Source organism: Crocuta crocuta, unplaced genomic scaffold, assembly GCF_008692635.1.
Source record: "Crocuta crocuta isolate KB4526 unplaced genomic scaffold, BGI_CrCroc_1.0 scaffold586, whole genome shotgun sequence".
Classification (NCBI taxonomy): domain Eukaryota; kingdom Metazoa; phylum Chordata; class Mammalia; order Carnivora; family Hyaenidae; genus Crocuta; species Crocuta crocuta.
The window spans coordinates 3,013,290-3,041,200 of record NW_027532407.1 but is presented as its reverse complement, the minus strand read 5'-3'; the positions used below and the strand labels follow the sequence as shown (position 1 = coordinate 3,041,200).

Here is a 27,911-nt window from a genome sequence, read left to right as displayed (position 1 = left end):
TGAATCTTTTATTCTTAGAACAATCCACAATTGAGATGGTTGGCACTGTACAGATTTCTACAAAAATTCACAAGCAGAATTCACAAAGAGAACTTGGGTACATGGCTTTGAACCCATATAAGGCACAAATCCCACTGATGACTTTGAAATGCTATCTTATCACTTGGAATGGATGCATAAAAATGCCAGTTGTAAGATAAATCCTTTTGTGCAAAGGATTCTATCATTTCTCCGTTTTACAGCAAACATGTGATAAAAGAAATTTTCTAGATTTTCACTGAAATCCAAAGACCTTTACTAATCTTCCTAAAGTAATTATTCTTCAACAATTCCATAACAGTCACAAAGTTTCATAAGGAGCTGGGATTACAAAAAGGAGTCACAGAAGACAGAACCTGTACTCTCAAAGAAGTGAATCACTACATACATAAACTTTAATGGCTCTTAAAGTGGGACTCCTAAATTACCAACTCGGAATTTAGAGTTGTTCTTTGGCTGGAAACAGTATCTAAAATGAAACTGCTCTCCTTTACTTTTCTATAGCAGTAAGAAGAACAGACATGATACAAAATAGGAAGATGTGTTGCTCCAAAAATATCACAGGATTGGATGACTCGAAAACCTTCACCAAACATGGGACCTTGACACCATTCACATCTAGATGGGCTGCAAGGGAGAAAACATCAAATCAATATTTAGTAAATATCTACTAAAGAAAAGACATCTTGGTTGATGCTGTGCAAAGCAGTTTAAAATAGGGCCTTTATCATTATTGATCTTACCATCTAATTAAGGAGCTAAAACATACACAAGTAAAAATTAAATGCTAAAAAATAGATACATGTATATGAAACAATCCTAGTTTTCTAAAACAAAAAAGGTATAGATGCATAGCTAGAAAACACTCTAAGGATAGATTGCAGAGAGAAAACAGTACTTATTCTGGTCAGTATGATCACAGGACATTTTAAATATCTTTCTAAAGATTTTCGGTAGTTTCCAAATTTTCTGTAAGAACCACATATTATTTGTAGAATTCAAAATAAATATATCATTTTAAAAATAAACGGACTACCATAACCTAGTATAGGATTAGTGTCTGCATGTATGTTTAGATGCTCACAAATCAGCTAAAAAAAAAAAAAAAAAGGACGTCAACCCATTATTCCATTTACATGAACACACTCTTCACAGAAGAAGAAACTTAAATGTCGAGAGCACATTGAGAAGTGTAGCTTCTCACCTTCATTAGCCATCAGAGACTACAGATCCCATTTCATAATCATCCAATGGGCACAATGGAAAAGTCTGCCAGTACGAAGTTCGATATGGATGAGAACCATCGGGGTGGGGGTGAGGGAGGGCATTCATACTTTCTTAGTGGTGTAGACATTGGTATGATTTACCAATTTTAAATTTTAAAAAATTTAAAAAAATTGATATAAACATGTATACATATTCATTTTCATGCATGTTTAAAATCTCAAAAGAGTTGTAGCTCAGTCGGTTAAGTGTCCGACTTTGACTCAGGTCNTAAATAAAACATTAAAAAATAAATAAAAATAAATAAATAAAATCTCAAAAGAGTTAACAGAATGTCTTCGACAACTTTTTATGGAAGTAAATTTTGTTTTGCTTCATATTAATAGCATCATAATATTCCATAACATGGATACATCATAATTGTACTTTACTACTTTTTTAAAATTATTAATTAATTAATTATTTTATTTATTTGAGCACATTTGCGCTCAGATTTTCATCCCTGTGCCTGACTTGTGTTCACATGTTACTATTCTATAATACAGATTCTGAAGACTTAAATTTCTATTTCAAGGAGTAAGCAGGATACTGTCAAAATGCCTTCCGCAAAGTTTTCACCAACTTACAGCACCACTAATGGTACATGATAATCCAGTTTTGGGGCATCCAAAGCCAACGTTAAACATCAATCTTCTTAATCTTGATTAAACAGGTAAACAAAAACCAATTGTTGCTATGTGGTATCACAGTTCCTCGATTACCAGTAAGATTTAACATTCTTTTTTTTTCAAAAATTTTAAATGTTTTATTTATTTCTGAGAGAGAGAGAGACAGCATGAGCAGGAGAGGGTCAGAGAGAGAGGGAGACACAGAATCTGAAGCGGGCTCCAAGCTCTGAGCTAGCTGTCAGCACAGAGCCCGACACAGGGCTCGAACCCACAAACTGTGAAATCATGACCTGCACCTAAGCCAGACACTTAACCGACTGAGCCACCCAGGTGCCCCAAGATTTAACATTCTTCATGTTTATCAGCTATCTCTCCCATGAGTTGCATATTCCTATCGTCTCCCATGAATTGCATATTCCTATCACTTATACAGTTTTTATTGGTTATATCTTTTCTTGTTTTAAATGTTTTTAAATGTTTTCTTTATTTCTGAGAGAGAGAGAGAGAGAGAGAGAGAGAGCGCAAGCGTGAGCAGGGGATGGTCAGAGAGAGAGGGAGACGCAGAATCAGAAACAGGCTCCAGGCTCTGAGCTAGCTGTCAGCACAGAGCCCGAAGCGGGGCTCGAACCCACAAACCGTGAGATCATGACCTGTGCCAAAGTTGGACGCTTAACCGACTGAGCCACCCAGGCGCCCCTGGTTATATCTTTTCTTACTGATTTGTGATCGACATACATATATGTTTCAACAGCTGTAAGCATTGTAATATCTTCTTAATGGCTTGTCTCTTAATTTTATAAGTGTCCTATTACACTTTTATCAAATTTATGAAACTTGGCTTTACTGTTTATATTTTTTGTTTTGCTTAAGGCTATCTTTTCCTATCATGAAATCATACACATTAGTCTCCTATACTTGCTTGTAAAGGCTTTAAAGTTTTGTTTTTCACATTTACGTTAATCCAAATGGAACTGATTTTGCATCATATGATAGTGACAAACACATAGCAGGAATCTAATGATACATTTTCTCCCTGCAGATGACCAAATATCTCAGTATCATTTACTGAAAAGTCTCTCCTCTCCCTACTCATCCACAGTGCTATTTTGCCTGATACCAAGCTTTCGCACATGCGTGAGAATGTAACTGGACTATGTACTCTCTTCCATTGGTCAATTTTTCTTTCGTTGCACGTAACATCAGCTGTATTACTTTCTCTGACTTTATCATAAGTGTTCATATCTGACCATGTATAGATCAATGAGATCCTTAATGTTAGTCTTCTTTTTCAGGTTTGTCTTGGCTATTTTGAAGTCTCTGCTTTTTCAAACACATTTTATAGTCAGCTTATCAAGTTTCTTAGGATATTCTGTTGGGGTTTTGACCAGAAATACATTGAACATACAGCTCTATTTGGGGAGAATGAATATATTTTTGGTGTTGGTTAATATCATACCTGGATATGTGTCTTTCTCATTTCATTCAAACTTCTTTATTTTTCTGTCATTTTAAGTTTTCTCTCTAAGTACCTTATGCATATTTCACTTCATATATTTCTAGGTATAGTCTGTTTCTTTACAAAAGTATCATTTAAATATTACATCTCTAATTATTTTTGATGTCTGATTTTAACTATAGCTTCTTTTAAACAGCATAACATAGATACTGTTGTTATTATTATTTCATAGATCCTAGAGTTCATGTTTGTTTATTCACATATTTCCAATTCCAGTCCCTTTTCCCTCCATTTCTTCTTCCATCTCAGAACTTGCTTCTGGAGTCGTTTTCCTTTCTCCTGATGCACATGCTTTGCAAGTTCCTTTAGCGACAATCTAGGGGGAGGAAATTCTCTGTTTTTTTTTTCTCTGGAATGACATTTGTTCTCCTTTGTTCTTGCAGGTTAGTTGTGCTGGGCAAGGTAATATGTTTTCAGTTATTGTTACACTGTTGTTAGCAGTTGGCTTGTTATTCTCTGTAAGCAGCTCCCCCCTCCACCTGATTTTAAGTCTTTGCCTTTGTCTTTGGTGTCTATCAGGTATGTTACTTAGCTCGTGCAGAGCTTTCAGCATCTGAGTTCACGTCTTTCATTACTTCTGAAAATGCACAGAATTCTCTGGGAGTCTACGTCTGTGTTAGGGTATATATTAATATCTCTTTACCTCCTGTCTGTGAAGACGCAGTAATCCCGTAGATCCCTCTTCATGTCTGTATAATTGTCTGTTTAACCCATGCACAGAGTTAATTTTAACGGTTACACTTTTAGTTTCTAGAATTTCATTTCATTTAAATTTTCTTTTTCAGGAGCACCTGGTTGGCTCACTCGGTTAAGCCTCCAACTTTGGATCAGGTCATGACCTCACAGTTCCTGAGTTCCAGCCCTGCATGGGCCTCTGTGCTGACAGCCAGCCCAGAGCCTGGAGCCTGCTTCACATTCTGCGTCTCCCCGCTCTCTCTCTGCCCCTCCCCTCTCACACTCTGACTCTCTCTCAAAAATAAACATTAAAAAGTAAATAAATAGGCGTGCCTGGGTGGCTCAGTCTGTTGAATGGCCGGCTTCAGCTCAGGTCGTGATCTCACAGTTCGGGGTTCGTGAGTTCTAGCCCTGCACCGGGCTCTGTACTGACATCTTAGAGCCTGGAGCCTGCTCCGTATCCTGTGTCTCCCTCTCTCTCTGCCCCTCTCCTGCTCGCCCACTTTTTCTCCCTCTCTCTCAAAAATAAATACACACACACACAATGTTTCAATAAATAAATAAAACAATATTTCTTTTTCATATGTGCCTGCTGATATTTAATGGCCTTTTATTTCTTGACCAGTTTTAAAATTAAAATGATATTTTATTACTTTAAACCCTTAAAATAGGTATTTTGTATTCTGTAAAGTTCTAATATCTTGTGTCCTTGGAGATTTGTACTTGTTGACTGATTTTGCTTCCTTTTACTCTTGCTGGCTCATTTCCTCGTGTATTTGGACATTTCTTTAAATTGTGAGATAATGTTCAATTTAACTTAATTTTTCTGGAATCTTCAGAGCTAAACTGAGGATGTTTCTCTCAAAAATATTTGTTTAGCTGGAAAAAAGGTATTTACTGCTTGGGGACATGGAGCCCACTCTTGGGTACAGATTTGAGGAATGTCAGCTTCAGCTTCCCTACTTTGTGGTGAATTCAAATTGTTTCATACGACATCTGTTACCACTCTCTGGTTTGGTTTTATTTCTTTATAAAACTTTTTATCTTCTGAGAATTTTTCTTAATTTTTCATTTGCATTCGAATCTCATGAGCACTGACATCTCGATGCATTAAAATGGAAAACTTTGGGTCCTGGTCCCTTTTTATTGGTACTTTGTTAATCACCTTCTTCAATTGCTTGGAAGATTACTCGTCTGTTTAGACTCCCTGCCTTTTATTGAGTCAATATTGGTAATTTATATACTCCTGGGAAATTTTACTTAGGCACACGACAGATATTTGTTAAATCAATAATATACACACTGATGAGTGTAAAAACAGATTTATACCACGTGCAGGAAATAAGAGATAAGCTGAGTGGACTGCCAGTGCATGGGATCCACCCAAGTTTTGAGATTAGGCAATGATTCTCACACTGACCATTGATCACTGAGGAGGAGAAGTTGCTCTAAATACGTCTGGTCTCTTCCTGGTCCCTAGGAAGCTAGAGTATAACGAATTTCCCTGCATAGAGTGCCTGGGAATAAAGAATCCTTTTTTGGAAGAATCCACTTCTATGTCTTCAGTAATTCACAGAAAAGATTAATACTACAACAATTTTGCCAGCTACACCTCAGCAATTTGTAACTCACACTGGAATTAAGTAGTAATGAGAATATTAGCAAATGGCAGAATTCAGACTACATTATGATGCCTGAAGAGTCAGAAGGAGAAAGGTGAAGAATTTTATGTATGTCTGAGGGTGTGGTGTGGGGTGTGCATGTTAATAGTAAAACAGTCACCAGGCCTCTATTGAATAACATTTAAATGCTTATAGGGGTGTTGGGGCACTGGGTGGCTCAGTAGGTTGAGCATCTGACTTTGGCTCAGGTCATGATCTCACGGTTTGTGGGTTCGAGTCCCACGTCAGGCACTGTGCTGAAAGCTAGCTCAGAGCCTGGAGCCTGTTTCGGATTCTGTGTCTCCCTCTCTCTCTGACCCTCCCCTGTTCACACTGTCTCTCTTTCTCTCTCAGAAATAAATAAAACATTAAAAAATTTTTTTAAAAATAAATGCTTATAAGGGTATTTTTCTTTTATTAAAAGGGCTTCAGAATTTGCTCACCATTCTAGCAGCTTCTGAATTTCCACTGGGATCACTTCATAATATTTATGTAGATCATTTTTTAAAAAGAACAAAGAAGTAAGATGAGTAAGACACGGGGGGCTATTCAAAGAATTCTCTTTCCAAAAAATCGGGTGAGTGAAAGTATTCTCAAACTGGAGTTTTTTCAAGTTAAGCTTCAAAATTGCAGGTGGAAAAGTAGTCAGCTCTGTCCCATCAACATTCAGTTTTTCAAGTAGTCTGCAAATAAAGGAAGCCAAATTTAAAAGGTATTTATGCAATTTATAACACTGAAGTAAAATTCTGTTCCAATGTTCCTGAAAATTAGCATCACACTTAGCAATAAAATACAAGTGTTTAAGTATTTCCTCAGAATCAGAGAATTAAAAAATAACGGAAACAATATATTATTACACCAATATGTGGGTTTGTGTAAGTGAATTAAAGCATACGTTCTGGGTCTTTGCAACATGTTATTATGAGAAAAGAAATAATATAGTACAATGATACAAAGAAAGAGTATATTTTCATTGACAAATTGAACATCAGTACCTCTTATCTCATTCAAGCCTAATCAAAACCGTGAAATTAACACTATCACACTATCATGTGCTGTGTTGCACATGGACTTTTCATCCCCTGAGTCCCCTTGGTTTTACTGTGTTCGTTGATTCTGATAACCCTGATTTCTTTGTTGAAAGAGACCCGATGTTACTGATTTTCTTATTTATACTACTTGTCTTGATGGTGTGTTTTACAGTCACTCATCTCCTTTCTAATTAGTGCTGGAGACAGGCAGAAAAATATCTGTTTATGGGGGCCACATAAAAACAAATCAAAGGCTGGTCCAACTTGTCAAATGTACTGGGAGTGAAAAGGTTGAAATGAGGACTTTTGAAATGAGGGGCTGGGAGGTCTAGAGTCTCATGTGCAGCCTAGTTTCTCGTCCACACAAATCCTTCAGTTCTGACTCTGGCTGACAATACTAAAATGTGATCAGGGCGCCTGGGTGGCTCAGTCAGTTGAGCATTTGAGTCTTGATTTCAGTTCAGGTCATGATCCCAGAGGGTGGTGGAGTTGAGCTGCGTGTCAGGCTCCAGACTCAAGAGATTTTCTTTCTCCCTCCCTCTGCCCCTCTCCCTTACTTGCGCTCTCTGAAAAAAAAATTAAACATGGTCAAAAAAGGGATTTAAAATAATGAGACTAGGAAGAACCATCAATGTCTTCATCCCTCAGCCACAGTTTGACCACTGCACCTGTCACAGCCTGGAAAAGGAAAGCAAGACCCCAGGCTTTGCTCTGATTTCCAAGGAGGAAGTGGCATGGTCACTATTTTCCCTCCACACCAAGCACAAGCCTCAGGGCCAGCAGCAGAGAGCCTAGTGGACAGCCAGAATAAGTGTGGGGTACTCTAGGGGAAACGCCAGCGAGGGTCCCCAAACACCCCTGGGTGAGGCTGCCCCTGCCTGAGTTTCTTTTTTCTTTAGTTTTTTAATTTTTAAATTTATTTCTGAGAGAGAGAGAGAGAGAGAGACAGCGTGAGCAGGAGAGGGTCAGAGAGAGAGGAAGACACAGAATCTGAAACAGTCTCCAGGCTCTGAGCCAGCCATCAGCACAGAGCCCAACGTGGGGCTCGAACCCACAAACCGCGAGATCATGACCTGAGCCGAAGTCGGACGCTTAACAGACTGAGCCACCCAGGCGTCCCCTGAGTTTCTTTATCATAGAGGCTCCACCAGATAGGGTTCCTCTTTCCTCTCAGAGTTCTGGGGAGTTCGAGAGGCTAAACAATGTTTAAAGCTGGAAGAGCTCCCCACTGAGACAGCCTTCGTAGCTGAGCATCCTACGGACCAGAGGCACTTCCTCCTGTCACACACTGACTCTGTCTGCAGGTGCTCTGAGACTGCCTTCAGCCCAGAGCAGAAGACAGAGCAGCCAGAAGAGAAAAACGAACAAACACACAACAGTGCTCCTGAGGCAATCACGCTCTGTGGAGGCAGAGGAAGTGTTGGGGTGGGGGGCAGAACTTAATAAAACTCACTTAATAAGAGACAAACCCACACAGATAGACTCTCTTGAACCCAAACCCATGATTTATAAAACTAAAGAATTCAGCAGATGAACTGAAGAAGAACATGGTCTTCATAAAGATCTGGATTAGAGGTGAAGACGAAGAAGTAACTCAAACAGAGCAAAAATATGAAGAAAAATCATGTGAAAAAAATATATAGATGTCACAGAAGATAGAACTAGGAGACCTAACAGATAAACAATAGGTATTTTAGGAAGACAAAATGAAACCAGATGGAGGAGAAGACTCGATGGTTAAACATATTTCTTTAATTGAAAATAAAAATGTTTAAGCTGGTGATTAAAAGAGTTCATTGAATTCTGGGAAAGACAGGTGTGATGTTGGGATTTACAAGAAATATTTGGTCTTTATCCATAGTTCCTGGCTCACAACTCTCAAAACCCTTGACATTTCCTGAGAAATAAGAACAATGGGAACATCTTTTGTTATTTTTTGTCTCTTATCCTTGCTATTATTACCAAGCAGTGCAGGGTATCCCTGGTATTATTAAGATTACACTGTGTATATGTATATCCTTACCCAAAATAAATAAGACTGATAAGAACACAGGTGTACACACAGAAAAATGAACAAAGTTATCCTGTCGTTCTATTAAGTAGTCATCAGTACAGCTTTTAAACAATCACTGAAAATGTTATGTCTTGAAATGTTATGTCTTAAACATACTGATCATTCAGATTATGTTTTTGTAAACTTTATGCTTTCACATATTATGTTTTATGGCTATTGAGTATAAGAAAGAACTCAATTTTCTCCAGCACAATCATTACCAAATACACCCTTATAGGGCCTATGACTGTGTGTACTCACTACATCCAAAATACCTGAGTCTCTGGATTTCGTTTGAAATAGAAGCAATACTATTGTAGGAAATATCAAGTTCCTCAAGATAGGTCAAAGAAAACAACCTTAAATAGAAAAATAAAATGAAATTAAAAATGATTAAATGTTTGTCATTAATGGGCATGAATAAAGAACTAAATATTTGAGTAAATAGGTAGAAGTATGGAGAAACTATATTTTTCTAAGATCTTGAAATTTATGGACTTCTTTTCGTTATTGGGTATAATTACAATCAAAGTTCCTAAAAGAACCCATTTATCCTTTAAGACTGCTTTGAAATGTTTGGAGTGGATATTGTTGAGAGTGCTGCTATGAACTTTGGGGTGCGTGTGCCCCTATGCATCAGCACTCCTGTATCCCTTGGGTAAATTCCTAGCAGTGCTATTGCTGGGTCCTAGGGGAGTTCTATTGTTAGTTTCCTGAGGAACCTCCACACTTTTCCAGAGGAGCTGCACCAGTTACATTCCCACCAACAGTGTAGGAGGGTGCCCGTTTCTCCAGATCCTCGCCAGCATCTAGAGTCCTCTGATTTGCTCATTTTAGCCACTCTGACTGGCGTGAGGTGGTATCTCAGTGTGGTTTTGATTTGTATTTCCCTGATGAGGAGGGATGCTGAGCATCATTTCATGTGTCTGTTGGCCATAAAGCCCCACACAGAAAAGCCATCTGAGAAACTTCTAACACACTTGGATATGTTATTTTCTCAGTTGCTGTTAGTTTTCTAGAGCTGACGTAACAAATGACCACAGCCAGGTGTCATGGAGCAATGGACATTTACACTCTCAAAGTTCTGGAGGCCAAAGGTCTGAAATCAGACCTTGGGGTTGGTTCTTTCTGGAGGCTGTGAGGACTCTCCAGGTAGGCTTTGGGATGGAGAAGACAAGAGCCAAAAAAGAAAAAGGAAAAAAAAAAAAGGAAAGGAAAGAGACACATTTTGGTGATGTCCTTACTCCTTAAATGAACAATGAAAATATATTTCATGAGCAAATCCTATCTCAAAGCTTTGTAGAAAAGAAGAGGCCTGTTGGGCTTTTGAAGTGATGTATTATCTTTATTTTACAAGAAAACTAAATAGACAAATCAAAGGACTTTCCATGGTTACAAAACTTCAAACATTTAACCTGAGAGAGTTGATTATACCTTTACATTGTATAATCAAGGGCATAACTGTAATAGTAGGGCATCTAAGGTCACAGCTAGGATGAGAATCCCGTTCTTTGTGCTTTCAGAGCTGGGCCGTTCCAACTATGTTTGCTTTATATCAGATGCCCTAAGTAGCTCAAAGCCAGATTGTAGCAACAAAAATTTAGGCCTCAGGGAGTTTGTGCTGTGCTGTCAATCTTCCCCTGATATACATACATAACCTGTTATCTTATAAAAATACACGGCTTTATTTTAGAAACGCTAATCTTATTGAGAAATAGCTCCTTAAAACTTTTGATTATAACCAATGGTTAACCAATATTCCAAACTAATTTGCTTAATCTCTAAATAGTGAACAATGTTGACCCTCTACTTATGAATGAGTTGTAGTTGCTTTAAGAATTTTTACATTTTGGGGCACCTGGATGGCCCAGTCAGTTAAGTGTTGGACTCAGACTCAGGTCGTGATCTCATTTAGTGAGTTCCAGCCCCATGTCGGGCTCTGTGCTGACAGCTAGGAGCCTGGAGTCTGCTTCAGATTCGGTGTCTCCCTCTCTCTCTGCCCCTCCCCCATTTGTGCCTCCTCTCTCTCTCTTTCTCTCTCAAAAATAAACAAACATTTAAAAAAGAATTTTTACATTTTGTTCATTTAAAAAACATTTTTGTAATGTTTATTTTTGAGAAACAGAAACAGAGTGTAAGCGGGGGAGGAGTTAGAGAGAGAGGGAGACACAGTACCTGAAGCAGGCTCCAGGCTCCCAGCTGTCAGCACAGAGTCCAGCGGGGCCCAGCAGGAAGTTTGAACTCACAAACCGTCAGACTACCATCTGAGCCGAAGTCAGACGCCCAACCAACTGAGCCACCCAGGCGCCCCTACATTTTGTTTAAATGACAGTTATGGTTATTAAAGTTTGTAATTACAATAAGAGATTATCAAATGCAAATTTATATTTAGATGCATATATAGGTATATACACATACATATATATGTGTCTCTATATGTACATATATATGTAATTGTGTGTGTGTATGTATGCAGGGATATGTGTATATATATTTCTTAATGTTTATATATATACATATATATACACACACAGAGAGAAATAATTGTAGATATGTGTGTACACACAGATTAGTATATATACATATATTACTTAGCTCTGTTCACAGGGAGTGTCTAGAAGCAATGTCGTCCCAATAGCAATGGGACATCTAGCACTCAGATCTCAAGTTTTAAACACCATCTTTCAATAAAAAGGAAGCAGGGTTTCCTTAGAGAAATAGCTGTTTCTAGTATCAAGGCAGAGAAAATACAATTTACGTTACTGTTGAAAAATATAGATGATTTAAACAGAAAGGCAATACACACAATGCAGTATTCTTACTTTCTTAGTGTTTTAAATGACTCAATAGTTATACAGTTTATGAATGTAGATTTTATTGGATTGTTAGAATTTATTGGATTGTTAATTACGAACAATGGTGGGTGAACAACTTTATAAATGAATTTTGATGCAGTTCCTTAATTACTGTGAGAATCTTCTTTACAAAATGTTGTTCAACTATTTATGAGCCCTGTCCCTTTGCTCTTAATCCACATTCAGTTTGCTAAACTCTACCTGGAAGAAGTATCTTGTTTTGCATTTGGTTATGGTTTTGGTTTAAAATTTTCATTAGGGGTTAAATAATTACCTGTCCATATGTGGGGAGAAAAACCCATCTCCCTTATACTCAAACATTCCTTCTTGGGTATTGTACTGGCTAATTTCTTAGTTTATAGATTAGGAAATTGAGACCAAAAAGCTTACGTGACTTTCTCCAGATAAAACAGATGATTATCAATTTTGAAGTTAAAAGTCTAGATTTCCTAATTCCACATTCAGCCTTTCTAAAAAGTCTAGAAAGTCTCTTTATATGACAAGTGTTCTTTTAATCCATACCCAAATAATGGATTGCTACATAAGCACTCACTGGCCTGGGCCCCATAAGAATTGGCATATATGTAGCTGGTAGGATTACTTTTAACACAATAATAAGCAGCAAATCAGTGATTCAGAACAAAATGCGAATTATTCGATGGCTAAAATGTTGCCAGCAGCTTTCAAATGGGAAATTGATCTCTTTCTAAGTTATAAACTCTTTTTCTGTGTTTATAATCTCAGGTCTACCGACCTTACCCAGGTGGAAGAGTAGTAATCAAATTAAAGGCAATGCTGAAAACTCTAAGGAACTTAAGTTGCTGAATTTCAGAAGGGATTTCTTTGATTGGATTATTTCTCAGGAATAGTAGTTGTAAATTTTTAAGGCAAAATATCTGAGGAACAGAAAAGAGAAACAAATATGAGTGGCATGATAAAGTGTACAGATCTCTCTCTATTTGTTACATTTTGTAAGCCCTTCAAACTAATGTAGTAGAATCAGCAAAGGAACATTAATTGGCTGCATCATTTACCTCTTTTTTCACTCTTTTCCAGGGCATCATAAGTGTCTATTTTTTGTTCTAATTATAATTAATAAGACATTATCCTTGAAAAGACAGTAAAATAAAAAGTAAAAGTAAAACAATATTGCAATATATACCAATGATAAAAATGGACTCACTTCTGTGGGAAAATCACTGATATCATTAAAGGATAAGTTAAGATATATCAATTGGGAAGCCAAAGGCGTTAAGTCTGGACAATTCATGATAAAAAAACCCTAAAAGAAAGTGACAAGAGATTAGAGGTTAATTGTTAACAATGCACAAAATATTTTATGTAAAGGTAAAAAAAAAACCAATGAGCACATAATCTGACAGTGTTTATCACAACACACTAATAAGCCTATATTCATCTTCCATTCATTTAGTCTGTCATAATAATAGCTTCTTAATTATGTAAAGGATAGAAACAAAATAGAAACACTGCTAAGTGTTCGTGTATGTAATAAGTATAGTGTTATATGTGTGACAGGAATTATTTTCGTTAATAACAAGCAAACATTTATTAAATGTCCACTACATGCTGAAAAGTTAGTAAATATATTTTACATTGAATTATATCTTTTATTTTTTCATGTTTCTACTTCTATTTCTTTCTTACCTTGCTATTAAACTAACATCTATCTAAAATTTCTTGCTTAAGTATGCCAATTCTGATTGAAGAAAACTATGTCCTGTTATGAACTAAATGTTTGTGTTCCCCTCATATTCATATGTGAAAGCCCCAGTCTCCAGTGTGATGGCATTTAGAGGTGAGGCCTTTGTGAGGTAATTAGGGTTAGATGGTCTTAAGGGTGGAGCTCTTATAACGGGGTTAGTGCCCTTATAAGAAGAAGAGGGGAGCAGAGCTCTATCTTTCCACCATGTGAGGATACAGGAAGAAGACAGCTGAGAGCAAGAGACCTCAAACCAGGAAACGAATCATCTGACACCTCAATGTTGGACTTCCCGGCCACCAGAACTGTGAGAAATGAACATTTGTTGTTTAAGTCATTCAGTCTGTTGTAGTTTGTCAAAGCAGCCAGAACTGATTAAGACAGGCCTGCTGCCCCCAGTATCCTTAATGCTCCAGGAAAGTGGAAACATTTGTTTCTTAAGGATCCTAGACTCACTAACGGTCACCTGACTGAACCAAGGAACTCCATTACTCAGCTTGTAGAGAAGGGAGACGTTGCTGTAGTGCATTAGGCTACGCCACATAGTGTATAAGAATGAAAAGGTTCATGGCTAAAGAATCTTGAAGTTGACAGTGCTGGTTTCAAGACTGACATTTTTAAAATTAATTAATTAATTAATTAATTTATAATTTTATTTTTTACAGAAAGAGCATGACCTGGGGAGGGGCAGAGGGAGAAAGAGAGAGAATCTTAAGCAGCCTCTATACCCAGCACAGGGCCCATGGAGGGGCTTGATCTCACAACTGTGAAATCATGACCTGCTAAAATCAAGTGTCAGATGCTTAACCAACTGAGCCTCTGGGGGCCCCTAGACTGACCTTTTATTAAAGTATTACTATTTGTAAATGTGTATAGAGACCAAAAGAAGTCGGTGTTCTTTTTTTCTGTCATTAAACACTTCTTTCTGCCGAACTGGTGGTACATTTACGTAGAAGAAATGTATCTGTCATAGTTTCCATAGATTCTAATCACTCCACTTAACCGTGCTCAGACCAACTCACGCCTTTACATTTCCTTCTGCCTGGAAAGTTCTTCCCCCATTTAGTTCCATGAACTTTCTTCTCACTTCATCAGTGGCCTGCGTATAGTCAGCTGTCATTTGACCAGAGAGGCCTTCCCTAACCAACCTATGATAAATAGTGACCTCCCACACCAGTGCTCTCTCAGTGACTCCCTGTCCCTGTCACTTGCTTTATTTTTCTTCATAATTCTTATCATCACAGGACAGACTATGTACAAGCGTATGTATGATTTCACCCCACTAAAGTATATGCTTCATGAAATAGGCTTTCTTTTCTGCTTTGCAAAAGACATGTGAGATGGAGGGATGCATAGTTTACCACTGGCACATGGTGGGTTCTTGGTAAATATTGGCTGAATGAGTGACTATCCAGAACCTTCATACTGCCTCATGTAATCCCAGGGACCTTCACGGTGGATATACCACGAGGCCTGCCCTCCACAGGTACCCTGGCGCTCCCTTTTACCTTCCCACTGTAAAACCTGTTTGCTGTGGTTTTTATGAAAGAGATGTGAAGAACGAAATAGCACTAAGAATGTGGAGGCTTTCCCAATCTCCTGAACTGCTCTAGCAACCTTCAAGTACTTATACACTAAGTCTGTATTAGACTATCCAGTACACTTGTTTTGTGTAACTTTTGTGCATATAAAATCTACTTCTTTTAATAAGACCCTGAAATAAATAAGAAATTATGACTTTTGGTTCATTTGTAGCATCCTCGTAGAACTCTAGATTCTATTGTGGAGTCAAATATTTTTTAAAATAATATTAATGGCTGTGGAAATACATTTTTTCTTGACCAGCTTCACCCAACTCTTTAAAAGCTACATTCTTTCTCCACGTGAAGCAAGGATTAGCAACCACACTCTGCCAACTGTTTTTCTAAATAAAGTTTTATTGGAAGACAGCCATGCCCTTAAGAATTGTATAAGGCTGCTTTTGCACTACCGAATAGACTTGAATATTTGTGACAGAGACCATGCAATCCTGAAAGCCTAAGGTTTTATTATCCAGCCCTTTACAGAAAAAGCTTGCCAACCTTTAATTTAAAGTAATTCACTCCAGGGGCACCTGGGTGGCTGAGATGGTTGTGTCTGATGCTTGATCCCGGCTCAGGTTATAATCTTACAGTTTGTGAGTTTGAGCCCCACATCGGGCTCTGTGCTGACAGTACAGAGCCTGCTTGGGATTCTCAGTCTCTCCCTCTCTCTCTGCCCCTTCCCCATTCATGCTGTCTCTGTCTCTCTCAGAAATAAATAAATTATTTAAAAAAAATTTTTTAATAAGATCTTAAGAAAAACAAAGTAATTCACTTCGAAACCAGATGATCTGGTATTTTTACTTCTAATGGTTAACAACCTTATTTCAAAACAACCTTCCCACTAAAACCGAAACGGTAAACAAACACAACGCAATAAATGCTTGGATAATTACCAAGGGTAGCTAGGATTTAATAAACCAAACTTCCAGAGAGAAGAGACTCTCAGGGTGGTAAACACAACACTCAACACTCTCCAGAAGTCATTTGCTTCATGTGACCAAAGCTGTGGTCACAAAGCTGAGTAGAATTATAGCCAGTCTATTGGGGTTGAAAGATAAAAACTGGAGTTCAAGGATGAGAGGGGCCTCAGACTTGGTATGAAAGGGCCGAAAGGCTACAGCTTTAGGAGAAAAGGTTAACAGGAAAGCTCTATAAAGATTGAAGCTCAGATTTAAATGAAGAGTTTTAGAAGCTTCTGGTCCAAGATGGCAATGTAGAATGTCCCTGAACTCACCTCCTCCACGCACACACCCAGTCTATACCTACTCATAGAGCACTTCCTCCTGAAGAACTGAGGGCTGACTGAACAGCTTCTGGGCAACAAAGGATAGAGAGACCCTGTAGAGAACATCAAAGGAGATGGGAATACCCTGAGGGAGAGAACCCTCACCCTCCTCGCACTGCAGTGGGATAGTCTGGAGGGACCAGGAGCAGATTCATCTGCTCTGAGGCACAGAGAAAAAGCCTTGGCTTAAGGGAGTGACAGGAATGAAAAGGAACCAGCCGAGGGCCCTGGCAAACCTCGGGAGAGAGCCACTGGAGCTCTGGAACTCTCTCGGGGCTTGTGGAGTGGTGAGTGCACTGGTTGATGCTCCCCTCCCCCTCCAGAGTGCAGATGTGAGCGGGTCCTGCAGGGGGCCCCAGTTCCCTAGCCCACACCAGCCCTAGTCACCCCTGCAGGACACCCCAGGATGGTGCCCGCCAGGGACACTCCCAGTCAGTGCTCACTACAGCTTCAGCCATCAAGCGAAGGTGACGCGGGGACAAAGCACTCCTGAACAGCCCAGGCCTGCCCCACTTCAGCTCCAGGGGGCTTGTCAGGGCACTCCTAGAGCAGAGCGCTCTGGGGCTTCCTGGTTCATGCCTGCTTTGGCCCCAGCGGCCCCACCAGGGTCCCTCCAGTGCAAAACACCCTGGGGAACCCCCAGCCGGCATCAGCTGGGGAACCCTGCATCAGCTCCAGACACCCCACATGGGTGCCCCCAGCATAGAGCACCCCAGGACACCCTGGCTTGTGCCCTGTCTCGGCTCCAGCCACCCTACCAGGGTGACACTGCACAGAGCATCCCAGGGTAACCTGACTTGCACCCACTTCAGCTTCAGCTGTCCTGCAGAGAATCCTGAGACACCCCCCACCCCGCCCCCAGGGCCCATACCCACTTCAGCTCCAGCCACCTCACTAGGGCAGCCCCAGGGCTAGCGAGAACCATCTTCACAGATATGAAAGGTTTCTTTCAACTCCAGTGTCCTTAGAGGTGTGTTTGTTTTCCTTCATCCTAAGTGGATGCTGAACGTTGTCAAGTTTTTGCATCTATTGAGGTTATATTGTTGAGAATAACACTGATTTTCAAATATTAAGACAACTTTGAGTTTCTTGCAGAAGCTTCATTTAGTCCTGATACATTATCCATCATTTAAAAATTTTTGATATTGCAGGATTTGAATTGCTAATAATTTTCTTGAGAAATTTTGCATGCACATTGAGGAAAAATTGTGGTCTATGATTTTTCTTTCTTACAATATCCTTGTGTGGCTTTGGTGTAACAGTTATACAGGCATCATAAAATAAGGTCACGTAAACAAGTGTTGTATCTTCCTTAAATGTTTGGTAGACTCACTGGGGAAGTTCTATGGGCCTGGAACTTTCTTTGTGTGAAGGCTCTTAATTAAAATTTTAATTAGATTTTTTTTACAGATACGAAACTATACTGGTGTTCTATTTCTTATGCCTGTTTCAGCAAGTCGTGTTTTCCAATGAATTGTTCCATTTCATCATAGCTGTGGCACTTCCTGGGAAAATGTTGTTCTTAGTGTTTTATTATTTTCTATTTTAATGTCTGTGAGACATTTTGATTTTGATTTTTATATATACAATTTTCTTTCCTTTTTCCTTAACCAATTACATTATGGATTTAGAAATTTTATCTCTCTTTTTAAAGAACAAAGTTTAGTCAAATGCCTTTTCTGCATCAACTGAGATGATTATGTGTTTTTTTCCCCTTATGCATGAATGTATATTGATTGATTTTCTTATGTTGAACCACCCTTTTATTTCAAGAATAAATGTCACTTGGTTATTATGTATAATCATTTTGTTTTATTTTAGTTTATTTATTTTATTTTACTTTACTATTTTATTTTATTTTATTTATTTTATTTTATTTTATTTTAATTCACTTTGCTAGTATTTTGCCCAGGAGAATAGTTTGCTAGTATTTTGCAGGGGAGGGACAGAGGGAGAGGGAGAGAGAGAATCTCAAGTAGGCTCTGTGCTATCAGGGAGGAGCCCAACAAGGCTTGATCTCATGAACCGCAAGATCATGGCCTGAGCTGAAGTCAAGAGTTGGACACTTAAGCGACCGAGCCACCCAGGTGCCCTGCCAAGGACTTTTATCTATATTCATAAAGGGTGTTGGTCTGTGGTTTTCTTGTGGTGTCTTTTGTTCATTTGGTATCTGGGTTATATTGACAGCATAGAATATGTTAGAGATTGTGATATTCTAGTTCAAAAGAATATCATTTGAGTGACCAAATATATATCTCTCATGTGTATTTGGTCTTCATCTAAAGTTCCCGGCTCACAGGTTCCCAAATCCTTGAAATTTCTAGAGTCATAAGAGAATTGGGAGCATCTTTTGTTATATTTGATTCTTAGTTCTCAGTTCCCCAAATCACATCAGAGCCATAAAGATGAAATGGGTGTCTTGTTATTCATAACAAGCCCCTTTCCACCACAACTGGGTTTCTGATAATGGGGTGACTTGTGGGAAGCACTGAAGGATGGAGGCTGGTTGCCAGGGGAACCAACCATGTGATTAGAAGGTTGACTTTTTTGGCCTCGCCAAATCCCCTCCTCCAGAGAGAGAAGAGGGGATGGAGATTGAGTTCAATCACCAAAGGTCAATGGTTTAATCAATTACGCCTATGTAATAAAACCTCCATAAAAACCAAAAGTACACGGTTTGGAGAGCATCCTGGTTGGTAAATACATGGAGATTTGGGGGGAGTGCGGCCTGGAAAGGGCATTGAAGCTCCATACACTTTTCCATACCTTGCCCTGTATATCTCTTTATCTGACTGTTGATTCATATCATTTAATGTCCTTTGTAATAAGCCAGTTATATAGCAAGTAAATGGGATTCCTGTGTTCTGTGAGCCACTCTAGCAAATTAATTGAACCCAAGAAGAGGGTCATGAGAACCTGTAAATTTATAGCCAGTTGGTTAGAAGTGCAGGTGACAGCCTGGGCATGTGATTGGCATCCTGTGATGGAAGGCAATCATCACTTGTGGGACTGAGCACTTTACCTGTGGAATCTGGTGTTATCTCTAGAAAGTGTCAGAATTGAGTTGAATTTTAGGACACCCTGAGGGTATCTGAGAATTGGGTAGTAGTGTGGGGAAACTGCTCCCCCCACCACGGTGGAACTGGGTTCAGAATACTATTAGAGGTATTCCCTCCTCTTTTATTTTCTGGAAGAGTTTGAGAAGTATAAGTGTTCATTTTTCTTTAACCATTTAGTAGAATTCATCCATGAAGCCATCTGGCCCTGGATCTTTCTTTATTGGGAGGTTTTTGATTATTTATTCAATCTCTTTACTCAGTATAGATCTGCTCAGATTTCTATTTGTTGTTGAGTCAGTTTTGGTCATTTGTGTTTTCCTAAAAAATTCATCTAAGATATTTAATTTGTTGGCATACAGTTGTTCATAGTATTCTATTACAATCCTTTTTATTTCTGTAAAGCCAGTAGTAATGTCTCCATTTTCATTTTTGGTTTTAGTTATTTGTATCTTCTTTTTTTTCTTCATTTAGCTAAAGCTTTGTCAATTTTGTTGATCTTTTTAAAGAATATGTTTTGGTTTTATTGATTCTCTCTACTACTTTTCTATCCACTATTTCATTAATTTTTGTTATAATCTTTCTTTCTTCTTGGTGCTAATTTAGGATGTAGTTTGCTCTTTTTTTCAAGTTCTTCAAGGTGTAGAGTTAGGCTATTGATTTGAGAATTTTCTTCTCCATATACACTTTCCACACACATATACCTGGTCTTCCCCAACATCAACATTTCACACACCAGTATGATGTATTTGTTATAATAAATGAACCAACATTGCACATATCATTATCAACCCAAGTCCATAATTTACATTAGAGTTCAAACCTCGTGTTGAATAGTCTAAAGGTCTTGATAAACATATAATGAAATGGATCCATTAGCACAGTATCATATAAAATAATTTATAGCCCTGAAAATCCCTTGTTTTCCTTCTATTCTTCCATCCCTCCCTCCTTCAACATCCCTGGCAACACTGATATTTTTACTATGTCCACAGTTTTGCCTTTTCCAGAATGTTTTTTATTGTTGATATTTGATTACTGCCTTCTTGGTGTTTAATTATTTTGCACTCTGCCATATTGATTCTCTTCTCATTCTTTTTTGTGGTATATTTTTAAGACAGTTTCTTAATAGTTGTTACCATGGAGATTATTGTTGGCATCTTGAATTTAAAACAAATCTGGTATGGATTTATACCATGTTAACTTCAATAGCACAAACAAATCTTTGTTCCTATACAAACCACCCTGTCCTATTCTATGTTGTTTTGTCCAAAATGACATTTTTATACATTATGTGTCCATTAACATAGATTGATAATTATTGTCTTATGTATTTGTCTTTTAAATAATATAGGAAATAAAAAGAAGTGCTGAAAACCAAAAATAGAATAATACTGGGTTTTATATTTCATTATGTAGTTACCTTTACCAGATTTTATTTTTTTAAGGTTTTGAGTTCCTGTATAATATCGTTTCATTGCAGACTAAAGAACTCTCTACAGCATTTCATATAGGGCAGGTGTACTAATAACAAACTCCTTCAGCTTTTGTTTATTGTGGAACATCTTAATTGCTCATTTGGTTTTGGAAAAATAGTTTTGCTGGATGTAGGATTCTTGGTTGAGAGATTGCTTTTCTTTCTCCACTTTAAAAATATCATTCCAGGGTGCTTGAGTGGCTCAGTCGGTTGAACATCTGACTTCAGCTCACGTCATGATCTCACGGTTTGTGGGTTTGAGCCCGCATCAGGCTCTGTGCTGAATGCTTGCTCAGAGCCTGGAGCCTGTTTCGGATTCTGTGTTTCCTTCTCTCTCTGCTCCTCCCCAGTTCACCCTCTCTCTCACTCTGTCTCTCAAAAATAAATTAAAAATGTAAAAAAAATTTTTTTTAATGTTATTTCATTCTGGCTTCCACAATTTCTGATGACAAATTGGTTGTTAAGTATGAGCATCCTTTGTGCATGACAAATCATTCCTCTCTTGCTGTTCTCAAGATTTTCTCTAGCTTTTGACAGTTTGATTATAATGTGTTTCAATGTGAAACTCTCTGTGTTTATCCTTCTTGGAATTTGTCCAGCTTCTTGGATCTACAGATTTGTGTCTTTAATCAATTTGGGGAGGTTTTGGCCACTGCTTTTTCAAATATTCTTTCTGCCCTTTTCTTTCTCTTCTTTTTCTAGGACTTCCATTGCTAGGTACCCTTGGTGGTGTCTGACTGGTCCCTTAGCCTCTGTTCATTTTTCTTTCTTCTTTCTCCTCCTTCTCCTTTGTCTTCCTCTTCTGGTTCTTTCTGTTCATCATATTTGATTATTTCAACTGACCTATCTTCCAGTTCTCTGATTCTTTCTTGTGCCTCCTCAAACGTACTATTGAAAGCTTCCAGTGAGTTTTTTGTTTTTGTTATTGTATTTTTCAGTTCCATAATTCCTTTTTGATTCCTCTTTGTAATTTCTGTCTCTTTATTGAAAAATCTCTACTCACACCTCATTCTGTTTTTGTTTTGTTTTGTTTTTAGCTACTTCAGAACACTTAAGACAGTTGATTTAAAGGGGTTTTTCCCGTAGTAAGTCCAATGTCCATGATTCCTCAGAAACAGCTTCTATTAATTTCTGCTGTGAATGGGCCTTATTTCTTGTTTCTTCACATATTCCATATTTTCTTGAAACCTGACAGTTCATGTATTATAATGCGGTAACTCTAAAAATCATATTATTCCCCCTCTTTATGTTTTTGTTTTGTTTTGCCTTGTTTTACTTGCTGTGGGCTGTAGCTGTTGGTTTCGTGATTTTTCGAAATTGTTTTTGTTAGGTCTGTACTTTTTCATGTGTTGTCTTTGAAATTTCTGCTCTGTTAGCTGATGTTCAGTTAGTGGTTTGATGGAAATTTCCTTGTACAACAGGACAGGAGTAGAGAGAGAATAATGTTTCTTCTAGTATTTTCAGATTGGCTCTATGCGAGGGCACCCTTTCAATGGTTAGGCAGGACATTGAAAGGTGGTGAAAGCATGGGGTCTTCTCGGGCCTTTTCTGAGAATGCATTCTGCCCTGGCCATGCACATAGCTTTCTAAATCCCCCAGTATCCATAGGCTTTTTCGAATGCCCTACTTTCCCCAAGAAACTCTTGCAAATAGAATATTCTATGTTTGCAATTTTTCTATGAGTTTGAACTTGTTTCAAAATAAAATTTAAGATAAAACATAGATTTTGAGATCAAAGAGCTCTGGCTTCAAACCTAAGCTCTGCTGCTTGCTTGCTGTATGGTCTTTCCCAAGTTATTTTCATTGGGCTTCAGGGCTCCTATCTATAAACTGAAGATTATAATACCTCTTTTGCTGAATTGTAAGTTTAAAAGTAACATTTGCTTTGCACATAGTGGGTACTTAATAAATGGTAACTATTATTATTGCTATTCATATTGCCAGGCTTGTGTTCAGTGAAAATTTAGCCTACTGCTCAATTTGGCCTAAGAGCAAAAGATTGCTGATAACTTTAAAATATGATAATTCTGAATCTCAATTTTTTTTATCATGCTATATAATGAAAAAAAACTGTAATTTCTTTGGATCTGGAATGAAGGAAAACTAGGACACAGGTTCAGAGATAAATTTGAATGTGTTCCTGGAAAATCTCTATTGTAACAGGAAGGATCCTTTCAATACCATGGAAACTAACCTAAGCTAAGAAACCTAAAGCAAAAATAACTGATAATTCAAAAAGAAATGGCCATTAAAAAGATCCAGCATACCTTAAGATTAAGTGCATTTCTTCCGTATATTTGACAGTTTATTATGGCCAGGTGGACCATAGCTACTATTGTTTCATATCGTGTTGCATTAATAGTCTTAAAACCTTCACCACGTATAACATGTGATTCCTCTCTTATTTTAGGTTTGATGTTAATGATACCTAAATAAACAGAAGAAAACGTGAGACAAATGTGTTAGCCCTTAGAGTGAAAGTTAGGAGGTATTCGTATTATGGTAGCAGTGAATCATCATAAATAGGTTGGCTGTGTACATCCTCTGGAGAAAATCTTCCTAGTCTTTACCCACCCAGTCCCTGCTGGTTCTATTTGCTAAACTGGGTTTTGTTGTGTGTTTTTTTCAAATATTAGATAGCACCATTATCTTTCCAAAGGAAAACCATATGCCCTAGACTTCTCTCTAGATAAGTTAGAGTCTATCAATCTCAGTCTTTCTGTGTTATATGTACAAATATTTTTTAAACTGTTACTATGAGTTACAGAAGCAACTTCTTGCTTCACAAAACCAATAAAGGACATCACATAATCATAAGTCAGATAGGGATCACCTTGCAAGGAACAACCTTGCTTTGTTTCAAGTGCCTTAAATAATTCAGCTTTCTTCCCTCAGTTTGGAGACCCCACACAAGAAAAGAAAAAAGTCCAAACAACTTAGAAGTTAGTCAAACAGAGACGGTCTAAATTTACTTCTTCATGACATTTGTGGGTTTTGCCTACAAACATGGCCTATCCACGTACAAACCCAAATGTGACAGGAATATATTTTGTAATCTTGAAACATATGTTTTACATTCACAGCCATTCTTGCTGCATTATTTACAGCAACATATTTTACAATCTCAGGAAGTCTTATGCCATGGGTTCAAAGGAGATAATGCATCCTAGACCAAAGAAAGCAATGGTCAGCTTCTAGTTTCTAAAATAGGCCCTGTGTGCCCTTTACAGATCAATAGATGTGAAAGGTAACTGCAGCATAAGGAGAGATGGTGTGATATGATCTAGAGAGCCCTTGGCTTGGAAGGGGATGTGAGCAAGAAGGAAAGGAGAATGAGTTAAAACATAAGTCTGTGGGCTGCTCCCAGCTCACCCATCCTCATGGACTAAGCCCAAGCATTGGGTTTTGAGTAGAAATACAGCAGATGGAGGTAGAGAAGTAAATCGAAATTCCCTGATGGATCTCCAAAGGCTCTGAAACTTTCCAAAGAGGGAACCACCAGAGTGGGACAAATTCAACAAATCAGAAACGGCAGCATGATTTGTTTCAGCTGATGACATGGAGGAGACCCATAAGTTAATTTATGTCACCAACAATGATCCAGAACTGCTGGGAGGGATAGTGGCACAGAGTCCTGAGGTTGCTATTGTTAACAGTACTGTACTTACTGTATTTTTGCAAGTTGCTAAGAGAGTAAATCTTAAAACTTCTCATAACAAGAAAAAAAATGGTAACTATGTGAGGTAATGGATATTAACTTATTGTGGTAACCATTTCATAATGAGTAAATAAAACTGGAAAAAAGAGAAAGTTTATAGTTGGAGCATTCTGTGTTGAGTCATTAATTGAGCCATTAATTTGTTTTTTTGTTCTAGAATTTTGACTATTTTTAAAAACAAAAATTCTAGTTCTCTGGTAAAATTCTCAAGTTTATTCTTTACTTTCTTAATCATAGTAATCATAATTTTTAAAAAATCCTTATTTGAGGGGTGCCTGGGTGGCTTAGTCGGTTAAGCATCCGACTTTCGCTTAGGTCATGATCTCACGGTTCGTGGGTTCGAGCCCCCCGTCGGGCTCTGTGCTGGCTGCCAGCTCAGAGCCTGGAGCCTGTTTCAGTCTGTGACTCCCTCTCTCTCTGACCCTCCCTTGCTCACGCTGTCTCTCTCTCTCTCCCTCTCTCTCTCTCTCTCTCCTAGAAATAAAATAAAAAACATTAAAAAAAATCCTTATTTGAAAACTTCAGTATCTGATTCTATGTGTCTGTTTCTATTATCATTTCTTTCTACTGATTTTCAGACATTTTATCTTGTTTTTATAGGATGACTTGTGATTTTTTACTTTAATGCTGGATGTTGTGAATGAAAAATTTAAAAGTTCTGGATAATGCTAAGTTTCTCAAACAAGTATTAAATTTTCTTTGGGCAAAAAGTATCACTTTGATTCATTAGGGATTGGTTTTGAGCTTTGCTAGGGATAATCTATTTTAGTTTTGTACTTTTTTCTAAGACATCATCCTTATTTCTAAGATTTGGGTCCTCTGGGTCTCAACTAGAAGCCCTGTGTGTTTACAAGGCCCCTACATTTTGGCAAAGCTTTAATTTCACTAACTGTCTTCCATGCAATTCTGAAAATACATGCTCACTTCCTTAGCTTCTCAGCTGATGTTGTTTTCTGCGTTTCTTAGAGTATTGTCTTGCACATGCATTGCTTAGAAATCAGTGGATATGAGGACTTCTGATGGCTCAGTTGTTTCAGCGGCTGACTTTGGCTCAGGTCATGATCTCACAGTTCCTGAGTTCAAGTCCCATGTACGGTTCTGTGATGACAGCCAGAGCCTGGAGCTTGCTTCGGATTCTGTGTGTGTGTGTCTCCCTCTCTTTCGGCCCCTCGCCTACTTGTGTGCCCTCTTTGTCTCTCTCTCTTTCTCTTTTTACAAAAATAAATCAACATTTCAAAAATTAAAACAAAAAGAAACCAGTGGATACATATGCAGATATTTGGATTCACTTGTGTCCTCTGACACTTTGCATCCAGCCCCAGCTCTCGTGACAGTTCTGAAGTACCAGGACTCTCTCCTCAGCTCAGCAATGCTGCCACTTTCTGCTTGTGCTCTATTCTCTAAGACCACAAGTGACCTCAGGCAAACACCAAGGCAAATGTAGAGCTAACTCATAAGCTTCCCTTATTTCAAAGATTGCACCCACTCACACTCAGGCCTGCAATGATTACTCTCCAATACCTCCCCTAGCTATTTTATATAGATGGGGCAGCTTTAATAGTTGATTTTGGTGAGAAGGTTGGTCCAAGACACTCAATCTTAGACTAGAAGTCTTCAGGTTATTTTAAAACCTGTACCTGATCATTCTAACACCTGGATCTCCTGTGGGTATGTTTTTACTGTTTACTTCTCTGTTAGTTTTCATTCATTTCGTCTCTCTCTTTGTGTGCCTCATAATTGTGAATTGCTTACTACATGCTGTGAGACTGTAGAAATAATGTGGGCCTACAATGATATAATCTTCTTTAAAAAATTTTTAATGTTTATTTATTTTTGATAGTAAGAGACAGAGTGAGAGCGGGAGAGGGGCAGAGAGAGGGAGACACAGGATCAGAAGCAGGCTCCAGGCCCTGAGCTGTCAGCACACAGCCTCAATCACAGCTTGAACTCATGGACCATGAGATCATGACCTGAGCCAAAGCCACACACTAAACCAACTGAGCGACCCAGGTGCCCGATGTAATCTTCTTTAAAGATGATTTTTCATTTGTTTCTGCTAAGTAACTAAAGTTAAGGCATCTAGAACAGTGCCTGGCACATGGAAAGTCATTAACTTTCATTGTTGCATGTTTATCTAACCCGCGCAGATTAAGAATACTCCAGCTTTTATGTTCTCAGCATTAGTACAAACTTGGGTTTATAGTCAATACTTAAAAAATAGTTGCTGAGTAAATGGCCTAAAGAGTTGAACGTGAGGTGAGAAGTATGTGTGAACCACACACACATACACCAACACAAAATCATGAATACTTTTGTAGAAAGATACATTTCTATACAGTTTTTTAAAAGAATGAAATAAGCTTAGCATTTACCTTCATTCAGGTTTGACATGCTTTGCCTTGAAGCACTTTCCACATTTTTAGATTCTGCTACTTGAGCTTCTAGAATAAAGAAAAAAATGAAACAACTTTTTGGATACTTGTGAACATGCATGTTCGGGGTGTTATGATTTCATTATCATTGTCCATCTTTTAACGAATTTGGATTATCCAAGAAATATGCAGCCTTGGCATTCTGCTTCTCGAGTTCATCTTGATCACCTTTTGAATGACTGTTCATTCTCACTCCTCTTTTATACTGACTTTTCTGATCCTTTGAACTTCCTCATCTGGTTCCCACTACCACCATCTGAGTAGAGCACCCAGTTTGACCTTGGCAGACCTGCAAGGTCGATACTTCTGTTACTGCATTCTGGTTCATATATTGAATGTATGTATGGGCAAAAAGTGATCCCAGCATCCCCATCTGCAAACCCAATGGGAAAACAGCCTTTGCTTACATGCCTTCTCTCCCCTTTGTTCTACTTGGCCCCATTATTACAAACCATGTTCAAAGTGGATTTACCTAACAATGACTGTCTTCGAGGTTTTCTTGGTAAAATTGGTGGTGGTAGAACAAGGGCACCTGGAAAATGACTAATAGTTAGTACCACTGCAGTGTTTTGTTTTAAATGTTCAGACCACTGGCTTTCTGCTTTAACAGGCATACTTCTTAGTAGAGGCCCTGGCTCTGTTTCACTTAAATCTATCAGACGTTTCTTAAAAACAAAGGTTTTCTTCGTTGATAAAGGTAGAGACTCAGGGAGAAATTCCTTGAGCTTGGGAGTAATAACTGGGGAAGGGGCTCTTGCAGGTCTGGAGAACTCTGAGGAGAGAATCAGAAGGTCTTTGAAGATGTTATCAGCATGAAGATTTTTTCTTTTTGATGCTGCTTGTTTTGCTTTTCTTGAAGTTTCCATTTGGCTTGTTTCTTTCCAAAAAATTCGACTTGAGGCTGAATGACAGCTTGGA

The 27,911-nt window shown here is 38.2% G+C and overlaps 1 protein-coding gene across 1 annotated transcript; it reads right to left on the bottom strand.

The window, feature by feature from the left end:
* Nucleotides 1-27,911, bottom strand: LRRC63 (leucine rich repeat containing 63). Its single transcript, XM_077778773.1, has 8 exons — nucleotides 27,466-27,911; nucleotides 26,934-27,002; nucleotides 23,111-23,271; nucleotides 12,906-13,004; nucleotides 12,482-12,618; nucleotides 9,143-9,226; nucleotides 6,227-6,466; nucleotides 1-666 (listed from the first exon to the last, which is right to left on the bottom strand). Exons 1-8 carry the CDS (start codon nucleotides 27,857-27,859, stop codon nucleotides 459-461), a joined length of 1,392 nt encoding a protein of 463 aa, XP_077634899.1. The 5' UTR covers nucleotides 27,860-27,911; the 3' UTR covers nucleotides 1-458.